The following is a 20,492-nucleotide window of genomic DNA, read 5'->3' on the forward strand; positions in this document are numbered from 1 at the left end:
CTCAAACATCACTCACCCAGACATGTGTGTGCACTCACCTAGGCGTACCAGAAGCACTGACTGTCCGTCCAAATCTGCCTGTTGATCGAAGCCAAATGTGTGTGAATGGCCTGGACAGAGAGAGACAGGGGACACAGAGACAGGCAGAGGCACACAGATGTTTGGCTGAACAAATGGGCCAGAATTTGGAGCTCTTAAGCTGCGTCAGTCAGTAGAAATCAGGCACGATCTGAGTGAATCACACAATCTCTTGAGGAATACTTCAGTCCTAAAATGTTATTAGAATCAAAGCTGCTACAACAAAACTCCCATGACAAACTCTGACAGTTTTCAGCCTCATTTTTATTGCGTTCTGAGGCCAGACCTCAAACATCCATTCGCTTATCAGGCTTTTTTCAGCCGTTATAATAGAATAATGAAGTAAAAACAACATTGCAATTCACTTTATCGGCCTCAATCTTCTGGTGAGGCGAGACGTGTTTGAATGAGTGTGTGTGTGGGCAGCGGTTTTACTGTCTGGTCTGATTCACCAAGAATGACATAAGGACAGATTTCAATTTGTGTAATGACTGTTTTTCTTTCATGTTCAGAGCAAAGATTGAGTTTCATGAAGTTGGTTCACAACAAGAAGCCCTCTGATGATGTAATGTTATGAAGCGGTCTGTTGGAGATCTGACATCTGCACCTTCATCCCAACTTACAGCAGTTTTATCACAACTAAAGCCTGCAGAATGAGCCACGTCTATGATGTGCAAAACAGAGAAGCCGTTTTATGTTTTAAATGTGATCGTTATGGATTTAACATGTCACTGATCTAATCCAAACTGTGTCATCTGTTCAATCCCAGTGGGTTTGGACTGTTTAGGCCACAGTCCCTATCTGTTATCGTCATTCTTGTCCAAGATTATTGAAGTGGTCTGACATGATTTCCTACAGCTGGAACAACTCACAGCTCATCTGTAAGTCGTAATGTCTGTCACCTCCAAAGCCTTCAACAGCAGTGTTTCTCCAGGCTTGATTCGAGGACCAGGAGGTGGCGTTTGACATTCATGTATGGCACCAGTAAAACCTGCCTGAATGGAGCTGTAGTGTCACTATGTGGAAAATACAAGGAAGTGCAATTTCAGTATTTCCCTTTTGTACTGCAGAGATGAACAGAAGTGGTGGAAGAAGAATTCAGTCAATCAGTCAATCAATCAAATCCGATTCATACAGCACCAGATCATAACAAAAGCTGTCTCGTTACATTACTTCACATATATATCAGTGTTTTTCAACCTTGGGGTCAGGACTCCATGTGGGGTCGCCTGAAATTTCTAGTAATTGAAAAAAAAAAAAAAAAAAAAAAAAAGAAAAACCTTACTAATAAAAAATATGTGTTGAGTTGACAGAGACAATCACAATCCATGAAACACAAACTGAGTGTGAAACTGCAGCACTGTGGTTCTGTTTGTGTCAAATGTTCATTGTGGTCAGTTTCAGATGCTGCAGCTTCTTCATAATTCCTAGTTTCAGTTCTTGTTTGTTCAGTATTAATTGTCCTCCTTGTAAATCCCAGCTGGACTGACTGGACAGATCCTGAGCCTTTGTGCAGTAATCTACACCTGGATTTACTGCCTCTGTCCACAATAATAGACATTATATAGACTAAATGTCCACAATAATAGACATTATATAGACTAAATGTCCACAATAATAGACATTATATAGACTAAATGTCCACAATAATAGACATTATATAGACTAAATGTCCACAATAATAGACATTATATAGACTAAATGTCCACAATAATAGACATTATATAGACTAAATGTCCTCTAACATTAATGTTTATTTGAAACATAGTATAGCAAATTATTACATGATCAAAAAACAAATTAATTGAAGCAAAAAAAAAAAAAAGTCTCCATTTTGAATGTCTGGGGTCGCCAGAAATTTATGATGTTAAAATGGGCTCAGGAGACAAAAAAGGCTGGAAACCACTGATATAGAGCCAATCCAAACCAGACTCTAACCCAGTTTACAGAAACCAACAGAATCCTCCAGAACAAACACTAGTGACTGGTGACAGTGGAAGGAAAAAGTACCTGGAACGGCAGAAACCTGGAGCAGAACCAGACTGAGGAGGATGGACGTCTGACAGGACCAGCTGGGGTTCAGAGCCTTTATTTGAGGAGACTGATTTCATGAAATCGTGTTGTATGTCATGCCACTTCTTATAGCATTTGGTGTGGTATACGTACACATTTTCATCCTTTCACGTGTTTGATCATGCATCAGTTCACACCAAGATCTGCGGTTCACATAACCCTAACCCTAACCCTAACCCCCACGCTTGTTTTCTTCAGTTTCTTGTTCATTTTAATGCCTGGTCCAACTAAAGGTCCATTTGTTTGGACAAATATAATAATAACAACAAAAGTAGCTCATGAGAGTTGTTTTAGGAGCTGATATCTGGTCATTTTACATGTTTTTTTTTTTTTGATAATAACCAAAATCCCTTAAACTCTTACATCAGTATCTGTGTCATTGTACTGACAAAAACAGTGCTTTTATTCATTCCATGTTTTCTTTTCTGTCTGTTTTAGTCACATGACACTCACAGGAGGTAGGACTGGATTGCAGAACCATTGTTTTTGATGACTTTTGATGGTTTAATAATTTTTTCCATGACTGTAAATACAGATCATCAGGCTTTTGTTTCAGTATAACAGTATAAAACAGCTGTTAATGTTGCTGTTAATGTTGGGAGATTTTCCCGATGATTTGACGGTGAATGACAGGTACCTCCTGAAGATTTTTGGAGCTGCAGCAAAAAAAGCAATCACCCCAAGATGGCCTCAGCCTGAGCACCGGTACTGGAGGAATGAACATAGTGGATGAAATACAAGCAGAGCTCTACAGGACAAGGTGGAATAAATGGACCGGTTTTTTTGGGGGGACAGTTGATGTGGGATTTATCAAGAGGAGAAAGTTGTTGCTCAGATTAGATTTGTATAGTTTGGGTGATGCTGCATGCCAGTGCCAACTTCTGGTCTTGTTTTAGAACAGTAACAAGTGTTTATTGCCAATTGTTGTTTGTTTTGTTCTGTTTTGTTTGTGTTTGGTGGGGAAAAAAAAGGGATAAAACGACTAATAAAAAACAAGTGTCAAAAAAACCCAGCTGTTAAATCTGTAGTGAGTCAGGCTCAGTATTTTTCTATTTGATTGTTACTCTTGTACAGTTGAACTGTAATTGTTATGGAAAAATAATCCTGTACTAATTCATCTTCAAAAAAGAAGGGTCAGTTCAAGCATTCAGTGTCAAAGAAATCACTTTATTTGGAGCTCCATAGAAAGAGATATCACTCAGACTAAAGACTGAGACGCTCTGACCCCAAAAATACAAATCACACTGTAGTCTTCTGTCTCCCATGAGAAAATTATAATATGTGGAAAGTGTTTGGGTTAGTGTCAGGAACTGAGAGATAAGACCACTGTGAGAAATGTGGGTTTGGCCTTCTACTGTGGACACAACACAAAAGAGGTCCAAACTGCTCTGGAATACACAGTGACATGAATATATCTGAAATAGAGTTAGAGGCCTGTATGATATATGAAATATATGAAAATATATATGAATATGGATATAAGGAATTTTGCCATTATAGTAATAAATGTGTCATCATGCTTTAAACCAAAGTTCAGTCTTAGTGTGAGCTTTTTCTGTCCCACGCTGGACTTTGGTCCCACTGTTTGTCTGTTTTGTCTGCACATTTCAAGTCAAGGTGATCTGCCACAGCTCCACACTCCAGCCCCTCTGGCCTCGGAGGGCCTCCTCCCACATGAAGAACAGTTACAGCATCTCATTTGGTTTCTTTTCTTTTTTTTTTTTTGTCAGTCTTAGTTTAAAGGTTGGAAGGCTGTGGTTGTCTTCTACCGAGGAGTCAGTGAAACCAGTGGAAGAGAACCCTTTTACTGGGGCTTCTTTGACCTCCTACTGTTAGCAGTATTCCTCCAGTGCAGGTGGTGGCAGTAATGTACGAACAACAATAATATCTGACGTAGAAGAAGAAGAAGAACCGGAAGAGCGCATGTTTTGGTGTCGGCACCAGAGGAGTCCTCAATTTTAGGTACTGTTTAGTTATTCTTCCATTTACACTTAGTCTCAATTTATGACATCCAGTTTATGTTGTAGAGGAGAATTTCAAGATAATACATTTATTTTCGTGATTAGCAAACAGACGATCAAATGTAGCTTAAATTTAGCCTTTGTTTGTACATATTTGTGACGAAAAACGTTGGATATTTTTGAACTAATGCATCTGAACAGTCGGTTGTTGATTTCTACAAAATGTCTGAGGTATTTATAAGTGTGTCATTACACAGGAGACCCCTCACACACAGGAGAGTTTTGGATTGAACAGCAGGAGCTAACCTAGCTACATCTGTAAGTAGATTAAAATTATGCTAACTCTGGTTGTACCTGGGCATGATGAAGAATACAATTTTTTTTTAAGTAATTTTCAATTCCTATTAGGGCCACATAAGAAAAAAACCGCTTGTCACTACGAGAATAAAGTCGTAGTTTTAAAAAAACTCATTATTTAACGAGAATAAAGTCGTACTTTTATGAGATTAAACTCGTAATATTTTGAAAATTCAACAGTTTCTGGTTTTACAGTGAAGGACACAACTGAAGCAGATCCTTTCCTTCTGTTGGACTGATAAACTCACAGTAGAATCCACAGTTTGTTCAGAAACTCAAACCCTGTGTGTTTAGTTCTGCTGTTTCCACTGATAGTCCTACAGATGAACACTGCAGCAGTTTGTCTGAAACAGAAGAGGGAATCTGCTACTAATCAGTTCAGTTCTGACAACAAACCCAAATGTGTGTGAACTGTCTTCAAAGTCCTTAAACTAATGTGTGGATGGAGGACAGACTCAGTATTTGGCCTTTGTGTCTAAACCACAAATGAAAGAAGAACTGCATCAAATGTTCACAGTTCTACATCGATGAGTAGGTACAACTGCTCATTGTTATATTCTGACTTTATTCTCATAGTGACAAGCTGGTTTTTTTTCTTATGTGGACCTAATACGCCGTCGTACAATCCTGTACTGCACTGTGCAAATGTTTTAGACTACCAGTAGGTTTTTTGTTTTAACAAGAGCATAACAACGGTAATATAGAGCAGCATTCAAATAAAAATTTCAGGAAAAAACAGACTGAAGTATCCAGTTTTTAGTATGAGCTTCCATTGCTCTTAACATGCCTCTGAACTCTTTTCTTTTCTGAACTAATCCTCCAGTGTTTTACAGCAGGTTTTACTGAACACGTGTCAGATGTTTCTTATTGTTTTGGTTAACTTTTGTCATGGGAACAGAGATCACACTGATTGTGTCCTGTAGAAGCCACATATTTTAGAGTTTTTAATGCTGTACATAATATTTCCCTAAATTTTTTCTTTGTTGTTTTTTAATAGAGATTAAAAAATAGCTATTATGCTCATTACAACTGTAAATATAATATTAGCTAAAGCTGGCCTAAGACTTCTGCACAGTACCTTATGTTCTGAGTTCTTCAGTAAGGAACTACTGGCAGATATCTGCAGAACCAACCAGTAATCAGCATGGTGGTGGTGTTGTTCAGACTGATTATTCCCTTAGGTCATTCATTAACCAAACCTGCTTTTCTAAATTACCTTCACAGGAAAATGTCTAAAAAGTCAAAAAAGAAGAGGCGCAAGAAGTCCGATTCATCTTCAAGTGATGAAGATGAGAAGGTGAAGGTGAGTTAGAGGCATTTGTGTGTACCTGGCACTGTTATTGTCAGTCCAGGTTCAACTGTGCGTTCAGCTGTTCAAAAAAAGATTTAATACTTATTTCACATGTTTTTAGACATCCAAACATCATCACAAGAGCAAGACGAAAAAAGATGCTGCCAGTGAGGCGAGGTGAGAAATGTCCCCAATAAGAGCACTTTACAAAGATATTAAGAAGAATGAAAAATAAGGCACTATTATGTTTTACTTTGAACATCATTTGCTAACACAGGGCTTCAGATTAACATTTGCACTAGTATTACCAGTGTGTCTTCTTGATAATATTAGAAGCAACAGCACAAAATGCAGATGTACAACTTAATTTGATATGCAAGTTATCCCATGCCTGTGTTTTCCATTTTAACTGGTACAGATAACTACTCTGATAATAAAATCCACTGTGTTCATACTCATACTATGTACAGTATTGTTCGTGTGTAACCTGATTTAGCGTATTTGTCTGTGCTGTTGAGCTCTACTGTTCTTCATCTTTGCAAAACAGAGATGAACACTAGTTTTTAGTAACTCCAAAATGTAATAACTGTCACTTCAGGCTTATAAAGTTGATTTACCAGGAGGGCGTATTTGCAAGTGACATTTGTGGACCTAGTTATGAAAATTTCTGTTTGTGGTTGAAAAATATGACATGATGGCTGCAGTTTGGAACCATCGTAAATTTTCTTAGATTATTCCTTGATGTGTTATTTCCTTTGTTTTTACACATGTAGACATAGGGACCACCGTGCTTCTGTTAGTGTTAGAGATGACAGCAAAAGCACCCGCCACATCAAAAAGCCTGTCTACAGACTGAATAAAACAGAAGCAACAGGCCACAGATCTGTTCATAAGGACGAGGAACGTACTAAAACAAAACATTTCACCGCACCATTACAAGAAGATAATTCCTGTCGTAAAGGAAAGACTGCTACTGTCAGCGGGAGCAACAGTGTGAAAAAGGGACCTTCACAACCTTTGAAAAATGCTGCAGGTGTGCTTCCTGGGTCTAAAAAGACGACTTCGGAAAGGAGTTTCGATGAAAGGTCTTCCCAGAGGAGCACCATTAGGTTAAAAACACAACTAATGAGGCCCAGTTTGGTTTCTGGTGAGCAGAGGGAACAGAAGCAGAAAGAAAGGAAGAGGAAGCACCAACATGATGAAGCACCAAAGACTGCAGAATACCTCAACCCTATCAAAACCAGGGAGCCGAGTAAGTCCTCGGCAGTCTCCAAAGATTCTTTGAGTGATAAGAGAAAGGAGCTGGTAAAGCAGAAGGAGCAGCAAAGACATCTAGAGAAGGATATGAAGGACAAAAAAATACCTCCCTGCACAGAAAAGTCTGCGATGACAAAGTGTACTACCTCAAAAAGTAGCTCAGTTGTGTCAAACACTTTCACTTCAGTCCCAGGGAACATCACAGTACTGTCACACCAGGCGGCTGAACCGTCATCTACACGACAAAAGATTTCTTTCAGCATCTCGTCCCTGAAATCACACTTTAAGATCCCAAAAATTGCTAAAGTGAGACCTGCAGATATCACAGCAAAGGGCAGTGGGGATGGAGAGAAACATGGGACTGAGCCTTCATATGCTGGGACGTCACAGAAGAGCTTCAAACACGATGCAGTCCAACCTTCTCCCTACCACGTGGATGTGCCGCCTCATTTAAATCCCCCAAATCAAGATAAGACGTCATCTTCAGCAGGCCAGCCCCCTGTCGTGTGTGACCCTGGCCCTTCACCGCAGCACCACCAGGTAATTAATTCAGAAACATTCATCAAATTCTATCAACCAGTGGGGGATTCTATCTTTTCCTTGTACTCTGCAGAACGAAAGTTAAGTTTTAATGGTTCCAGGCAGCCAATAGAATGAGTTTTTGCTTTTAGTTTTTGTTTTTAGTTTTGTAATGCATACAAAGAAAAATAATATATAATTTATCCAAGGATATGGTTACAAAGTTTCTGCGGGTCATTAAAAAGCATTTAAAGTCATTAAATAGATTTTGTGCAAATTAAGGCCTTAGATGGCATTAAAAAGCATTAATTCTATGTCCAGAGGCATTAAAACATTAAATACACTTAATGGAAAAAAGCATTGTTATTCATGATGTATTTTGATTATATAAACATTTAATAATTTTGATCGGAAGTATAGTGTGATGATAGACAGGTGGAACCCTTTAATTGGCTATTATTTATGGCCGATACACAACGTCACAACATCAGATGCTTGGAATGCACCGTGCTGTGAGCGTGCTCATGCTGAGGCAAAAGAGCGGAGGGAATATTAGCAAATGTTGGAAAAATGGGAAATTGCAAGTTTCAGCAGAAGTGATTGGAGGAGAAACTATTGAGAACCTGGTTAAAGCCTGTGGATGGTAAATCATCATAAAACTATATAAATACTCTATCTGCAGTTGAACATGGGCATTAAATTTGTTTAAAATGACATTAAAAAGGGCATTAAAAGCATTAGATTAGATTTGCTGATACCTGCAGAAACCTTGGGTTAACTACATAGTATGGAAGTGTGTTAAAGAAAAGAACTGCTACTGCTTTCGGCTGCTCCCTTTAGGGGTCGACCAGCAAATCATCTGCATCCATCTGACCCTGTCTAATGCTGTTGCCACTGCTCTTTCACACCAACTATCTGCATGTCCTTCAACACATCCATAAGAAAAGCAAAACAGTAATTAACCTTTGTTTCCCCATAGGTATTAAGACATAAATGTTTTTTTCATGTGCACCTTTAAAGTGTCAGAGGAGGCACAGGTTGTACTAACAGTGGTGGAAAAAAAACGTTTTTGGACACCCAATGCATTTGTGATGTACTGCATTAATGCTGCATTCCAGAGTGCTGGGAGACTGGAAGTTTCCGTCGTCCAACTCGGTAAAATGCATTGGAATGTCTGTCCAAGCCGGAGGTCCTTGTTGCAAAGTGGGGCCAGATAGAAGTACCCTGACCTCACCACAAACTACAACGTGACATCAACACAACAATGGCGGCGCACAGGTGCGCAAGTTCACAATGAAAAAAACCCAAAACATCACAATGTATAATTAGCTCATCCGTCATTTCGCCTCTTCCATCTGGTTTGCATATATGAGAACACTGTACTGTCCACAGTCCAAATGCCTCTTCAGTATCAAAGCAAATAGGAGCTTAGATCTGTGCTCTCCATGTTTGTTGTTTAAGTTCAGCATGGATCACCTGGAATACTTTGAGGTGGGATGTAGTTAACTTCAAGTGAGATATGTTCTACCTCCCAGCACTCTGGAATGCAGCAGTAGAACCACATGTGAGTCACTGAACTCTGTATGTATCGTTCCATTCTCCAAACCCACATGCTCCGTTCTGCATGTGCTCTGTTCCATCAAGGTCAAAACCAGATGTTTCAGCAGATAATGAAACACATCCAGGACACGTCATGTTAAAACTGTCAAGAATTCAGCTTTGTTATTTTTTCTTGTTAACAGTAAAGATTTTTCTGCAAACCTTTTATGATAATATTTGAGATTGTGCAAAAAACTTTTTGTGTGGCTGAAAACTTTTTCCACTACTGTGTAAGCGAGAAATTAGATGTAGGGATTCTGACGTTAGTGCAGAAATTAAAGCAAAAACCCTCTTACCCAGATTCATCCACCTTTTGCGTTGAATCTTTGTCCTTGAATGCTTTGAAGTTTGTCTTATTTTTAAGTATATTTGTAATTTCCTCCAAATATAAGCACACAGACATGTCTTTAAGCCACCGTCCTATACTTGGTCCACCCATACATTTCCATGTTAAGGAAATGACTCTTTTGGATTTAACAGACATGTGTCCATAAAGATCTGTCCTCTACATCTTATCCTTTGTCGCTCGGGATAGATACCCAGGACAAATAATTTATGTTACGTCAGCACTAACAGAATTTCCTGCTCTACTAACCCAATTCCCAGCTAAAAGTCTGCAGTTCTTGAACATCTCCAAATACAGTGAATGAATGTCCCTTTCCTCTTCAGATCTGCCACTTATCTGGAATTTTGGGGTTAAATTTACTGGATGTGAGAGAAGCCCTCAACAACTATTTGTACCAGGGGTCACCAATCCTGGTCCTCAAGGGCTGTATCCTGCATGTTTTAGGTGTTTCCCTCATCCAACACACCTGACGGTTGTTATCAGGCTTCTGCAGAGTTTGATGAAAGGCTTATCATTTAAATCAGGTGTGTTGGAAGAGGGATACATCTAAAACCTGCAGGATAGCGACCCTCGAGGACCAGGATTGGTGACCCCCGATTTATATTATCAAAAGCTTTAAATGCATGAGCTATTTTCCCTAGTTTTTGCTTTTTATTTTGTTTTAATTTCAGAAGCAGGTGGTTGAAGAGCTTCACCTGGCCCGCTCTGAGAAAAGGCTGGAGGTGGATGTAATGCAGAGCTATGGGGAGCTCACCAGCATGGACATAGATCCCCCAGAAGAGGGAGCCACAGACACACAATGTGAGTTTTACTGTACCTGTAGAGACTGTAAATTTATGACTCAACATTTTTACTGATATAAATGTCTTTTCTATAAATACAGCCTCAGGTGATACTGCAGTTCTATCACACAATTAAATTATAATAAAACACTGATACTGTATGACTGACTTTTACTAAAGGTCTTACTTGTCACTGTGCATATGGGTGCTTGAGTGAAACTGGTCCTAAAACAGGACAGAGGGGCTAAAATTCCAACCAGATGTAGACTAATGTTATGAAGCAAGTTTGGAAGCACTTTGAGTCTATTTTAAAAATAAATATCTACTGAGATAAAAGAAACTATTTTTCAGATAAAACACATTTTTATATATTTTTTATATTATATTTTTATACAAAAATCCACATGTAACACAATGAAAAGGACATGAAAATTACACACTATCTTTTTTAATATCAGTTTATTCTCTCACAGGTACATTTTGGGAATCAAACTAATTATGCAAGGCAGAGTGTTTCACAAGAATGACTGCTGTTGCAAAATCACTCATGATTTATTTGTGTTTAAATGGGCATGTAACATAAGTGGGTTACACACAAAACCTGGTATGAGACTGACGATTTATGAAAAATCTGCATAGGATCGTTGAATGTAACACAGTGTCTTTATTTATAGTCTTTATAAGACCATTTCAAGCCATGTTTTCCAGATCTAATGCACTGACACCTAGGTAGCTTTTCATGTCCCAATTTTGGTCCTATATTTGGCCCCAATGTTTTATTAAACATTCATTAATTTTGCGATGGCTCAGAGCAAGAGTATAATTTTTTAGCATTTATCTGAGGTCATCATTAGGTCCATCCTGGGGGGAAGTATGTCTAAATTTCTCTTTTATTGTTAGGTCTAAAAAAGCTGGTAAAGTGCCAGATATCAAAATAAACCCAGTTTCATAGAAGCACCCATATACAATTTACTCTGGAACTCATTCAGAAATAACACTATGCAGTCTTGATTGAGGCATTAAGAGCCATTTTAAAAAAACAGTAAATGTTGACAATTTCCTGGAGTCCCACACATTAATAAGCTGTAGATCGGTAGTATCAGGGACCACATACAGCACAATATGATCTCAAGTGGGCCTGACCAGTAAAATAATAAGATAATAGCTTAGAAATAATGATAAATCCATTTTTTTGGTGCAAAATATAAAAATTAAACAATGAATGTGTTTACATTTAAGCACCCAGTTCATGTTTGTCTTTTGTTTTGTTTTTGTTTTACACTTTTGTATGTACAAAATAGGAAATACAAAAAGGGCTCTAATAGATAACACCTGTATGAATGGTAATGTTGGAGATATTTAGTCACCTTTTTCAATGAAAATAAAATGAAAAAAAAAAACAAAAAAGAAAACAAAAACAAAAAAAAAGTGTTTACATTTATAAACTATGCTTTCACAAAAAGTGAATAGCCTGAAATACCTGAACTCTTTAAAGAAAAATAAAGAAAAATGGTACAATTTTAACAATATTATGCCTTAGCTTATCATTTATACATTTGAATTGCAGATCACAATGGATCGACAAAGGCACAAAACATTTAGGCATAACGTTATGACAGTTTTCAAGTTTGGAACTAAAATGAGTTGAACACCTTGTTAATATCTTCAGTGTAATTTTTGCACTTTGCAAATTCATCCCATGTGTGTTTGACATCTGTGCTGGAGAGTAACCTCACATGTCTTCTGATCATTTCCACTAGAGTACAGGTCAGTTTTATTACCTAAAAGGTGGATAGTGTGTACACTGAAATTCACAAGCTCCAAAAATGGAAGATTGAAAATACACATATTCTCACTGTTGTCTTTTTTTTTTCTAACTTTTTTTCTAAGCTCACTGTTTTCTTTTTTTTTCTAATTTTTTTTCTAAGCTCACTGTTTTCATTAAAGTGCTAACCTTTAATTTTCTCTTGAACTGGTTACTGATAAGTACTAAAAACTGTTCACCAACCATAAGCTTTCCTTTTCAGGGAAACAACAACCTCAACAAAACCTCATCCTCGTTTTGGACACTAACATCCTCCTCAGTCACTTGAATTATGTGAAGCAGATCATTTCTCATGGTTGTGGAGGTACTGATGATTGTTTTAATGTGACGTTTTACACAAATGAACTGTGGATGTTTATACAGTGAGGATTCTTACCATTGAAAACAAGTTGTAAATTAAATGCTGAAACGTCACATTATACCGTACCTTTAAGGCATGCTAATGTCTTGTGCTAAGTATAATTTATTGTGTCCTGATTCTATATCCACAGTGAAACCCACATTAACAACAAAATATGAATCTGTCTTTGAACGAACTGTGATAAACTGTGTGTGTGTGTGTGTGTGTGTGTGTGATGGAATGTGGATTATCTGAGTTATCATTTCCTCCTACTTCCTGTACTCGCAGCCCTGGGCTTCCCTGTGGTCCTGATTCCCTGGGTGGTGCTTCAGGAGCTGGATGCCCTGAAAAAGGACAGAGGTCTGTCGGGCTCTGTGGCCCACCTCGCTACCCCTGCCATCGCCTACATTTATAACTCTGTGAGGAACCGAGAGCCACACCTCTGGGGCCAGTCCATGCAGCAGGCAGCACAGAGTAACAGTGAGTGCTGGTTCTCAAAGCTTTTAAAGTAATAGTAGTAGTGTATTCACACCATGAATAAGATAGAGAATGTTTATAAGCCTGTAAGAAGCTTATATGAGATTTATATACAGTAGTGGTCTGCTCAGTTATGTTTTAGTATGTAGAGTATAAACATGTGTGCATTAATATGTAAATGTTAACATGGTTGAAATTGTAGGTCTAGCAATAAAAAATTAAAATGGACTGACTGAAAATTATTATTATTATTATTATTATTATTATTATAAACATCATCATCATCATCATCATTATTATTATTATTATTATTATTATTATTATTATTATTATTGGTCAGTATTGGACGTGTTGACAGACAGTGTGAAGTTGTGTCATAAGTGTGTGTCACTGAATTTGTGCTCATTGAACGACAATGTGATAAATGAGTCAAAGTTTGCGCAGGGGTGCCCAATCCTGGTCTTTGAAAGCTATTATCCTGCATGTTTTTGATGTTTCCCTCTTCCAGCATAACTGACAGTGGTTATCAGGCTTCTGCAGAGCTTGATGACGGGCTTATCATTTGAATCAGGTGTGTTGGAAGAGGGATCCATCTAAAACATGCAGGGTAGTAGTTCTTGAGGACCAGGGTTGGACACTCCTGCTGTAAAGTAATTTCTTTGCCTTCTTGCCACAAATGCAGGAAAAAAAATCACAAAATCAAACTAAAAAACACAGAAAATTATCTTGACTTCCTCATGAGCTATTCTCCAAACTAATATTTTAAATTGTGACATTGGCATTTTCCCAGAATTTCAGAATCCCCTGCACTACGATTTATTTGTGTCCGCTTTCCTACTTTTACTTTTTTATTTGTCAGACCAGTTGTAGAAATTCACATTAACACATCTCAGTCCACATTGAAAAGTAATCACAGTCCTGTTCCTGGTAAATGGATCCTAGATTACTATATCAATATTTAATGGTGCATTTTTTTAGTAATACCCAAAGTTTTGCCAAGCAAACATTGAGTATGATATTTCTAACTTAAAGAATTTTGCTTGACCCTTTGGAGATTCCAGCCTGATGTACCTTTAGTAGGTAAATGTTTGGCTGCTAATCATACAAGCACTAGGGGGCAGTGCCACTAAGCAGGTGGTCCAGACTGTATGTTCATTATCACAGCACACATTCCATGCATCTCAAGGGCAGGGAGCTCATAGCCTGCATAGATTAACCCATTTATGTCACTGGAGGGGTATACGAAATCAATCACACAACATTTTTTCTGTAAGGTTTTTTAATAAAACAGACACTTCAAAGATATTGCTTATTATTTTGAAGCATTTAGGAGCTTTTACAGTTTTTGTGCACTTATGATCAACCTTAAAGCTCTATCTCGTGCTCTTCGTCTACACGTCTTCGCCCTAGTCTTAAAAACAAAAAAAGACAGTGTTCTTTAATGCACTGTGCTACGGCGCTCACAAATTACTTTCAGATTCATAAATTAAACATTTCTCCTCTGCCCTGTCTCGCCGTGTCTCCTTTGTCTCCCTCTCTGATCCCCTTCTTTCTTTGTACCTACTTGTCCTCAGATGGTCTGAGCGCTGAGAATAATGATGACCGAGTGCTGCAGTGTTGCCTGCAATACCGGAGTCTATACCCAGAGTGTGCTCTCATCCTGTGCACGTGAGTTCCCCCTCCCCCTCCGATATTCTGCTGCTGCTGCAGAGTGTGTGTCCTCTGCAAATAATGCACATGCATGTGACTGTGAGTGGGTCCAGCCAGATAGTTCCAGTTGGGATGAGAGAAAGAGAAGGCCAGACTGACTAATTGGGAAAGAATAGATATGCTGAGCAAGGAGTTTTGACTTTGGGGTTTTTTATCTCACAATAGGAGTGGGTTTTGTAACGCTGTCTTCTTCCTTTTGACCTATTTTGTGACTGAAGCTATCTCCAGACACTGATATTGATCATGTAACTAAATTAAAGGAGAAATTGATCAGTAGACATTGGATTTGTCGCGTACAAAGTGTCACAGATTTCTGTTTTGCCTCCAAACCTCTGATTGTTTTTTTGTTTTGGTTTTTTTTTTACTGACAAGCTTGCATGGCCTTAATTTTGTTTGTCTGTGTTATTAATACATTCTGGATTAAAAAAACATTATCTCCCTCTTTCCTGTCTAGTGACGATAAGAACCTGTGCAGTAAGGCTCTCCTGAGTGGGGTCAAGGCCCTCAGGAAGAATGATTTGGAAGCAGAGGTCATGAGATCCAGTCACGGCTTTCCCTCCCTGCAGATCATTCAGATACCCATGATTCCTCACACCAGTGCCATACCCCCCACACCAGCACTGGGCAGGAGTTGTACAACAGTCGAGCCCCTCAGTCAAGAAAAAGCAGGCCTTTCTGCGGGGAAAGGTGAGCCAGGGATTAATGTGTTCTTCATGCAAAACAGGAAATTACTTGGCTTACTCTGTCATGGTGCAGTGCTTAGTAGCGAATACCATTTCAGCACATGTTCCCCCACCTTTTCCTATTTTTTTTCCTTTGCTACGTTCAAGTCCATTAGTATTAAGTGGTAATGGTGACCTTCAATTGATAGAAACATTGGAGTGAGAAAAGCGATAAAATGTTAACCCTTTACTGTCATATAGCTAGTAAGGCAGGTGCCCATACATACATACATGTTCTGTGAACCAAACTCTATACAGTGTTTCTAGAGGGCTGTATGGGCTGTGGTTACAGTTACAGTTGGGAAATGTGATGTTATTTGACAATAAATTGTGTATAATTTTAGCTTGTGGAAAATTAGGCACAAAAGTGGATGATTTGGGGGTCTTGCCAGAAGAATATTTAGCATTTTTATTAAGAAAAAAAAGTTCACGTCACATCATTATTACACCAAAATTTGCCGTCTTGATGGTTGTTGATATATATGTATTTACTCCTGTTTGCACCCGTGCCTTTGTATGTTCTTTAATACGGATGTCAGTTTGTTAATATTTGTATACTGTCATAAAAGAAACAACAAACAAACAAAAAACAACATTATTACTGTATCTGGACGCAAAATATAAAAAAGAAAAAAAAAAAAACTAGAGCTGACAATAAATAAACACTGTAAAAATTTAAGAATATTCCACTGGTGGCCAACTATAACCATTAAAACTGGGAAAAGTCATGTCGTTATGACTGCCACTATATTAGTTTTCCTTTATTTTGTCTTCAGCGGGTCCAAAAGTGTCTTGGATGGTGCACCTAAACCGTGTAATGACCGGGAAAACCCTGGTATTGCTGTCGTTCTCATAGACACACATATACATTGGCTGCTGACATGCACGTGTGTTTTCTTTCTACTTACTTTTACTGTCTTTATGTATTTGTCTGATTGCAGATAACACGCCACTAAGTAGAGTGGAAAATGAAGATGTGAGAAACTGCGACCTCAGCTGTTGTTTTTCTGAACTAGAAAACTGCCTGAAGGCGGCGCTGTCTGATGTGCTGGAGCTGGAGATGAAGGCGGCCTTCGACAACCTCTGGCTAGATGTAAAATCATGTTTCAGTATTTCTTGATACATTTAGAGTAAAATAATGACCTCTTATTACCTCCGCCAAGGTGGAGGTTATGTTTTCATCGGGGTTTGTCTGTTTGTTTGTTTGTTTGTGTGTTTGTCTGTTTGTTTGTCTGTGCGCAAGATATCTCAAAAAAACTTATGGATGGATTTGGATGAAATTTTCAGGAAATGTTGATACTGGCACAAGGAACAAATGATTAAATTTTGGTGGTGAATGGGGGGACGTCTGTTCTGCCTTGATGGAGGTCTGCGCTCTCTGAGTGCTTTTCTAGTTTACTTATTTTATTTGTTTGTTTATTTGATGAGGACAGTGCATATTAATGAACACTCAGAACAAATAAAACCATTAGTTTATGTAAACATGCTGAATTTAGCTGGGAGCTGTTTTCCATCCATAGTCCTCAACTTTTAAAAACAGACTAAACATACAAACAAGATAATATTATATTTGTCACACACATATAATAGGGCTGCACAATATATCGAAAAAATATTGTTATTGCGATAACGGAGTGTGTGATATTCATATTGCAAAGATGTGCAATCATGTCTTTTTTTTCCATTAACTTTCTGTTTTACACACCGTGGGGTACCAGAGTGGTTTACCCTGTCACTCTAACATGCCTTTTTAGTTTTTCTGGCAAAAAAACTGAAGGAATGCTACTGCTGCTGGTTGAATGCAAGTTTACATGTTATTAATGTTGAAAAAATGTGAATATTTTCAGAGCACAGCTTTGGGCATGGCCTGAACACTTATATTTAAAGATTTTATTTTTATATGCAGTATCTACCAAACCAGGCAAGCAATGGAATATTGTTTTGTTAAAGCACTTACATGGAGGCACTCTGGCACTTTCGTTATTATGAAATACATTCATGTCATTTACACATTGTTAAATGGGAATAAAATGACAAAATATTTGGCTGTATTTGTGTCTGAAGGTCTATGGTAGCAGCATCACCAGGTTTTTTGACAGAATTGTGTAATTGATTGTAGTAGTAGAGTATTTTGTCTTAAATTATAAATTGAGTCAGCATACAAACAATTGGCTCATTTTAACATTGTAAAGGAACATTTTTCTTAGTACATAGTAGTAGATTGGTATGTCTTTAGGTGAACGAGAAGTATCGCAATATTATTGTTATCGCAATGTTGTACACCCATATCGCAAGTTTTGCTAATATCGTGCAACCCCAGCGTATAAGTAATTTCACTCCTTTGGTGTTTTCTGTCTTGACAGGTCGTTCACAGAAAACCACCCTGGTCTCTTCTAGACGTCCTGAGGTGTATGAAGAAGCACTGGATCGCTGTTTTTGGACAGATTGTACCACGGAAAAAGGAAAAAACTGTTGAGCATCTCATTGACTTCTTTGACTCAGGTATAGTTGTCAGGTTCACCAGTGTTGCTTTAAGAGGGAAAACAGGAATTTGAAGTGTTGAAGTATTTTTTTCATCTCTACCTCATTCTCAGACATTTCCAAAAGACCGTTTTTTTGTTTGTTTGTTTGTTTTTAATTATTTATACTTCTGAGTAAATTGGACTTTCCTATTATTTTATTTATTTTTTTCATGTTTTCTTTTTATCCCTCCCACAATCCCACCCTACCTGAAAGAAGACAATTCTTGATGTTAATCCAACATTGTCATGTGAACAGTACAGAATACATACTACAAAAATAAGAAGAATATTGAAAATAATAAGTAAATAAAATAACAGAATTTAAAAAATGGGAAAAGAAAAAAAAGATTTTGACTTTCTTATTATTTTTACATGAAACGGTGAGGTCAGAAACCCTTTAGGAACCTTGACCGACCTGGTATTCTGGAACAATACCCCGTCTTCCCTTTTACTTCTGTTACCGGGCAGCGGTGTCGAGTTTCTGAGTCATCCCCCACGTACAGGCCGGAGTCCTCTGGGGTATGACGCCGTCTGCTGTAGTCTGCGCTAGAACCCTACAGAACTACATCCAGAATCAGGTCATCAGCTAAAACGGGCCACTCCAATGTGTGTCAGAAAGATGCTGAGTTTTCCACTGTAGCTCTTCTCACTCAGGATCCTATCAGTGGCTTTAATTACATTATGCTTACAGGGCTAAGCGTGTCTATGTGTCAGTCAGGAGGGGGGGTGGGGGGGTTGCTGCACCAGCGTTAACAATGGTTTTTAATCCATTCAGGAATGTTAATAAACTAAAACAATAGAATTTGTCCTTTGTCTGTGCGTTCTTGGTTTACTGGCATGACTCTGGACTTTTCGGTCCCACACAGTCTGGATCTGTGCCAGGACTGTGAGACTAAGGCGAGGAGGAGGAGGAGGAGGAGGAAAGGAAGGAGGGATAAACTGTATGAGAGCCTAAGAACAAATCGAGGAGTGGAAAAGTACTGCACGCAATTTTCTGGTCGGTCCCAAACAGACTGTGTGTATTCTGTTGTAGCTACACTTGTGAGGACTCGCCGGCCTGTAGAAAACAGTCAGGATTAGAATGTGTTGAAGGTAAACGTGAAGCCTGTTGACTATGGGGCTGTCATAGTAAGACCTGAGGTATTTAGTGTTAGTGCCGTACACCTGTGTGGATGAGTGTGCTTCATGCTTGGGTGTGCATGTGCAGGTTTAATCAGAGTCCTAACGTTGGCAGGATAAGCACTCAGTGACTTTGAGCCGGAGCTTATTTCATCTTCATATTCACAACATTCCCCTCAAGGTTACACAAACAAAGCATGCTCTCTTGAAATAGGCGTTCGCTGTTCAATTACCTCCTCTTCCCTCTTCCTCCAGCCTCACTCACTGATGTGTGTATGTTCCGGTTTATCTACAGTCCCAGATAACGGATGACGTTAACAGTATGGACGATGAAGTATTCAAATTTTTACTTTAGTTGGTATTTTATTACAGACACTATGAGCGGATTTCATGTCTCGCTTGCCTGAATGTCAGGAATAAATGTGTTTTCACCTGACAGCACATGAAATATGATGTTTTTTAGCACATTTCATTTGACAGGAACAACACGTATGGGCATTGTTACATATAAAACAGAATGTACTGTACTGAATATAGGAGCTGAAGCAGTAGTAGATGTAGTTTATTGTCTTGGGCAGTAGTGCAGCATGGTGAATGCAAATTATACAGTTATGACACAATGCTGTAATGTAATGCCAACATAAACAGGCAGTAAAAACTTATCACAGTGTAAAATCATATAAATATACATAATTACCTAAGCCCACACAGTACTGATTGAATGTATACAGTATACAATCACATAAATACCCATAAATATGCATATTATGAACATCATAAAGTGAAAAAAATTGATGAAACACAAATAGGAAGATAAAGTGGAGTAAAAAGTACAATATATATATTATAATATAATACAAAAATGTATAACGATAGCTGTTCAATAGTAATTTTCTTTGTTGAATTTACATACATTGTATGTGAAAAAAATCAAGGAACAATAACAAAAGCAGCACTTGCGAAGGTACTAATGCGCATTATTGTTTTATGACATAAAATACAACGCTGCTGGTGGGCTGTGGCTGGAGAGGCATATTCACTATGAATATGTTACAGCAAATAAACAAATTGTGTGTGGATTATTCTTGTGTTAGAAAAGTGTTTGAGGAAGCACAATTTTTTTATACACTTTTCATGATTATCACAACTCAGTAATTCAATTAATTAAATCAACCTGATTTATTGTCCAGCTTTTGTAGAAGTAAAGTTGTGTAAAATGGAAATAGTACAAGTAATGAGGAATGCAGAGCAGTACTTACTTCTGTTCCACCTTTGTGTTCACTGAACCTTTATGTGTGTGCTGTTATTGGTGTAGTCATCTAATGTCCTCATTTACATATTCTCCAGGTAGAAAACTGGACCGTGACGCTACTGTAAATGCTCTCCAAGAATCCAAGGACCTTCTGAAGGCGTTTGTTAAGAGTTCCAGCCATGTTCCCAGTGCCATCTCTGTAGTGGAAAACCTTTTCCATAAACTACAAACTCAGGTCAGTTCATGCTCTTCATATGTTCTA

At 38.2% G+C, this 20,492-nt stretch overlaps 1 protein-coding gene across 4 annotated transcripts in view; it reads left to right on the plus strand.

Moving 5' to 3' along the window:
- Nucleotides 1-4,036: 4,036 nt before the first annotated feature.
- Nucleotides 4,037-20,492, plus strand: part of swt1 (SWT1 RNA endoribonuclease homolog) — a 45,890-nt gene continuing 29,434 nt past the window's right edge. The window contains exons 1-12 of one of the 4 annotated variants that reach the window (XM_030133229.1): nucleotides 4,037-4,113; nucleotides 5,694-5,772; nucleotides 5,882-5,937; nucleotides 6,534-7,557; nucleotides 10,153-10,282; nucleotides 12,291-12,392; nucleotides 12,717-12,908; nucleotides 14,480-14,573; nucleotides 15,070-15,302; nucleotides 16,279-16,430; nucleotides 17,701-17,839; nucleotides 20,326-20,465. In XM_030133229.1, coding sequence (XP_029989089.1) covers nucleotides 5,698-5,772; nucleotides 5,882-5,937; nucleotides 6,534-7,557; nucleotides 10,153-10,282; nucleotides 12,291-12,392; nucleotides 12,717-12,908; nucleotides 14,480-14,573; nucleotides 15,070-15,302; nucleotides 16,279-16,430; nucleotides 17,701-17,839; nucleotides 20,326-20,465 — 2,337 coding nt within the window. In that variant the 5' untranslated portion in view covers nucleotides 4,037-4,113; nucleotides 5,694-5,697. Of the gene's footprint in view, nucleotides 4,114-4,192; nucleotides 4,344-4,409; nucleotides 4,431-5,693; nucleotides 5,773-5,881; nucleotides 5,938-6,533; nucleotides 7,558-10,152; nucleotides 10,283-12,290; nucleotides 12,393-12,716; nucleotides 12,909-14,479; nucleotides 14,574-15,069; nucleotides 15,303-16,278; nucleotides 16,431-17,700; nucleotides 17,840-20,325; nucleotides 20,466-20,492 lie in introns of those variants that run through there. The other 3 variants (XM_030133228.1, XM_030133227.1, XM_030133230.1) reach the window with 3 other exon arrangements.

Source organism: Sphaeramia orbicularis, chromosome 4 (genome assembly GCF_902148855.1).
Source record: "Sphaeramia orbicularis chromosome 4, fSphaOr1.1, whole genome shotgun sequence".
In the NCBI taxonomy this organism is placed as follows: Eukaryota; Metazoa; Chordata; class Actinopteri; order Kurtiformes; family Apogonidae; genus Sphaeramia; species Sphaeramia orbicularis.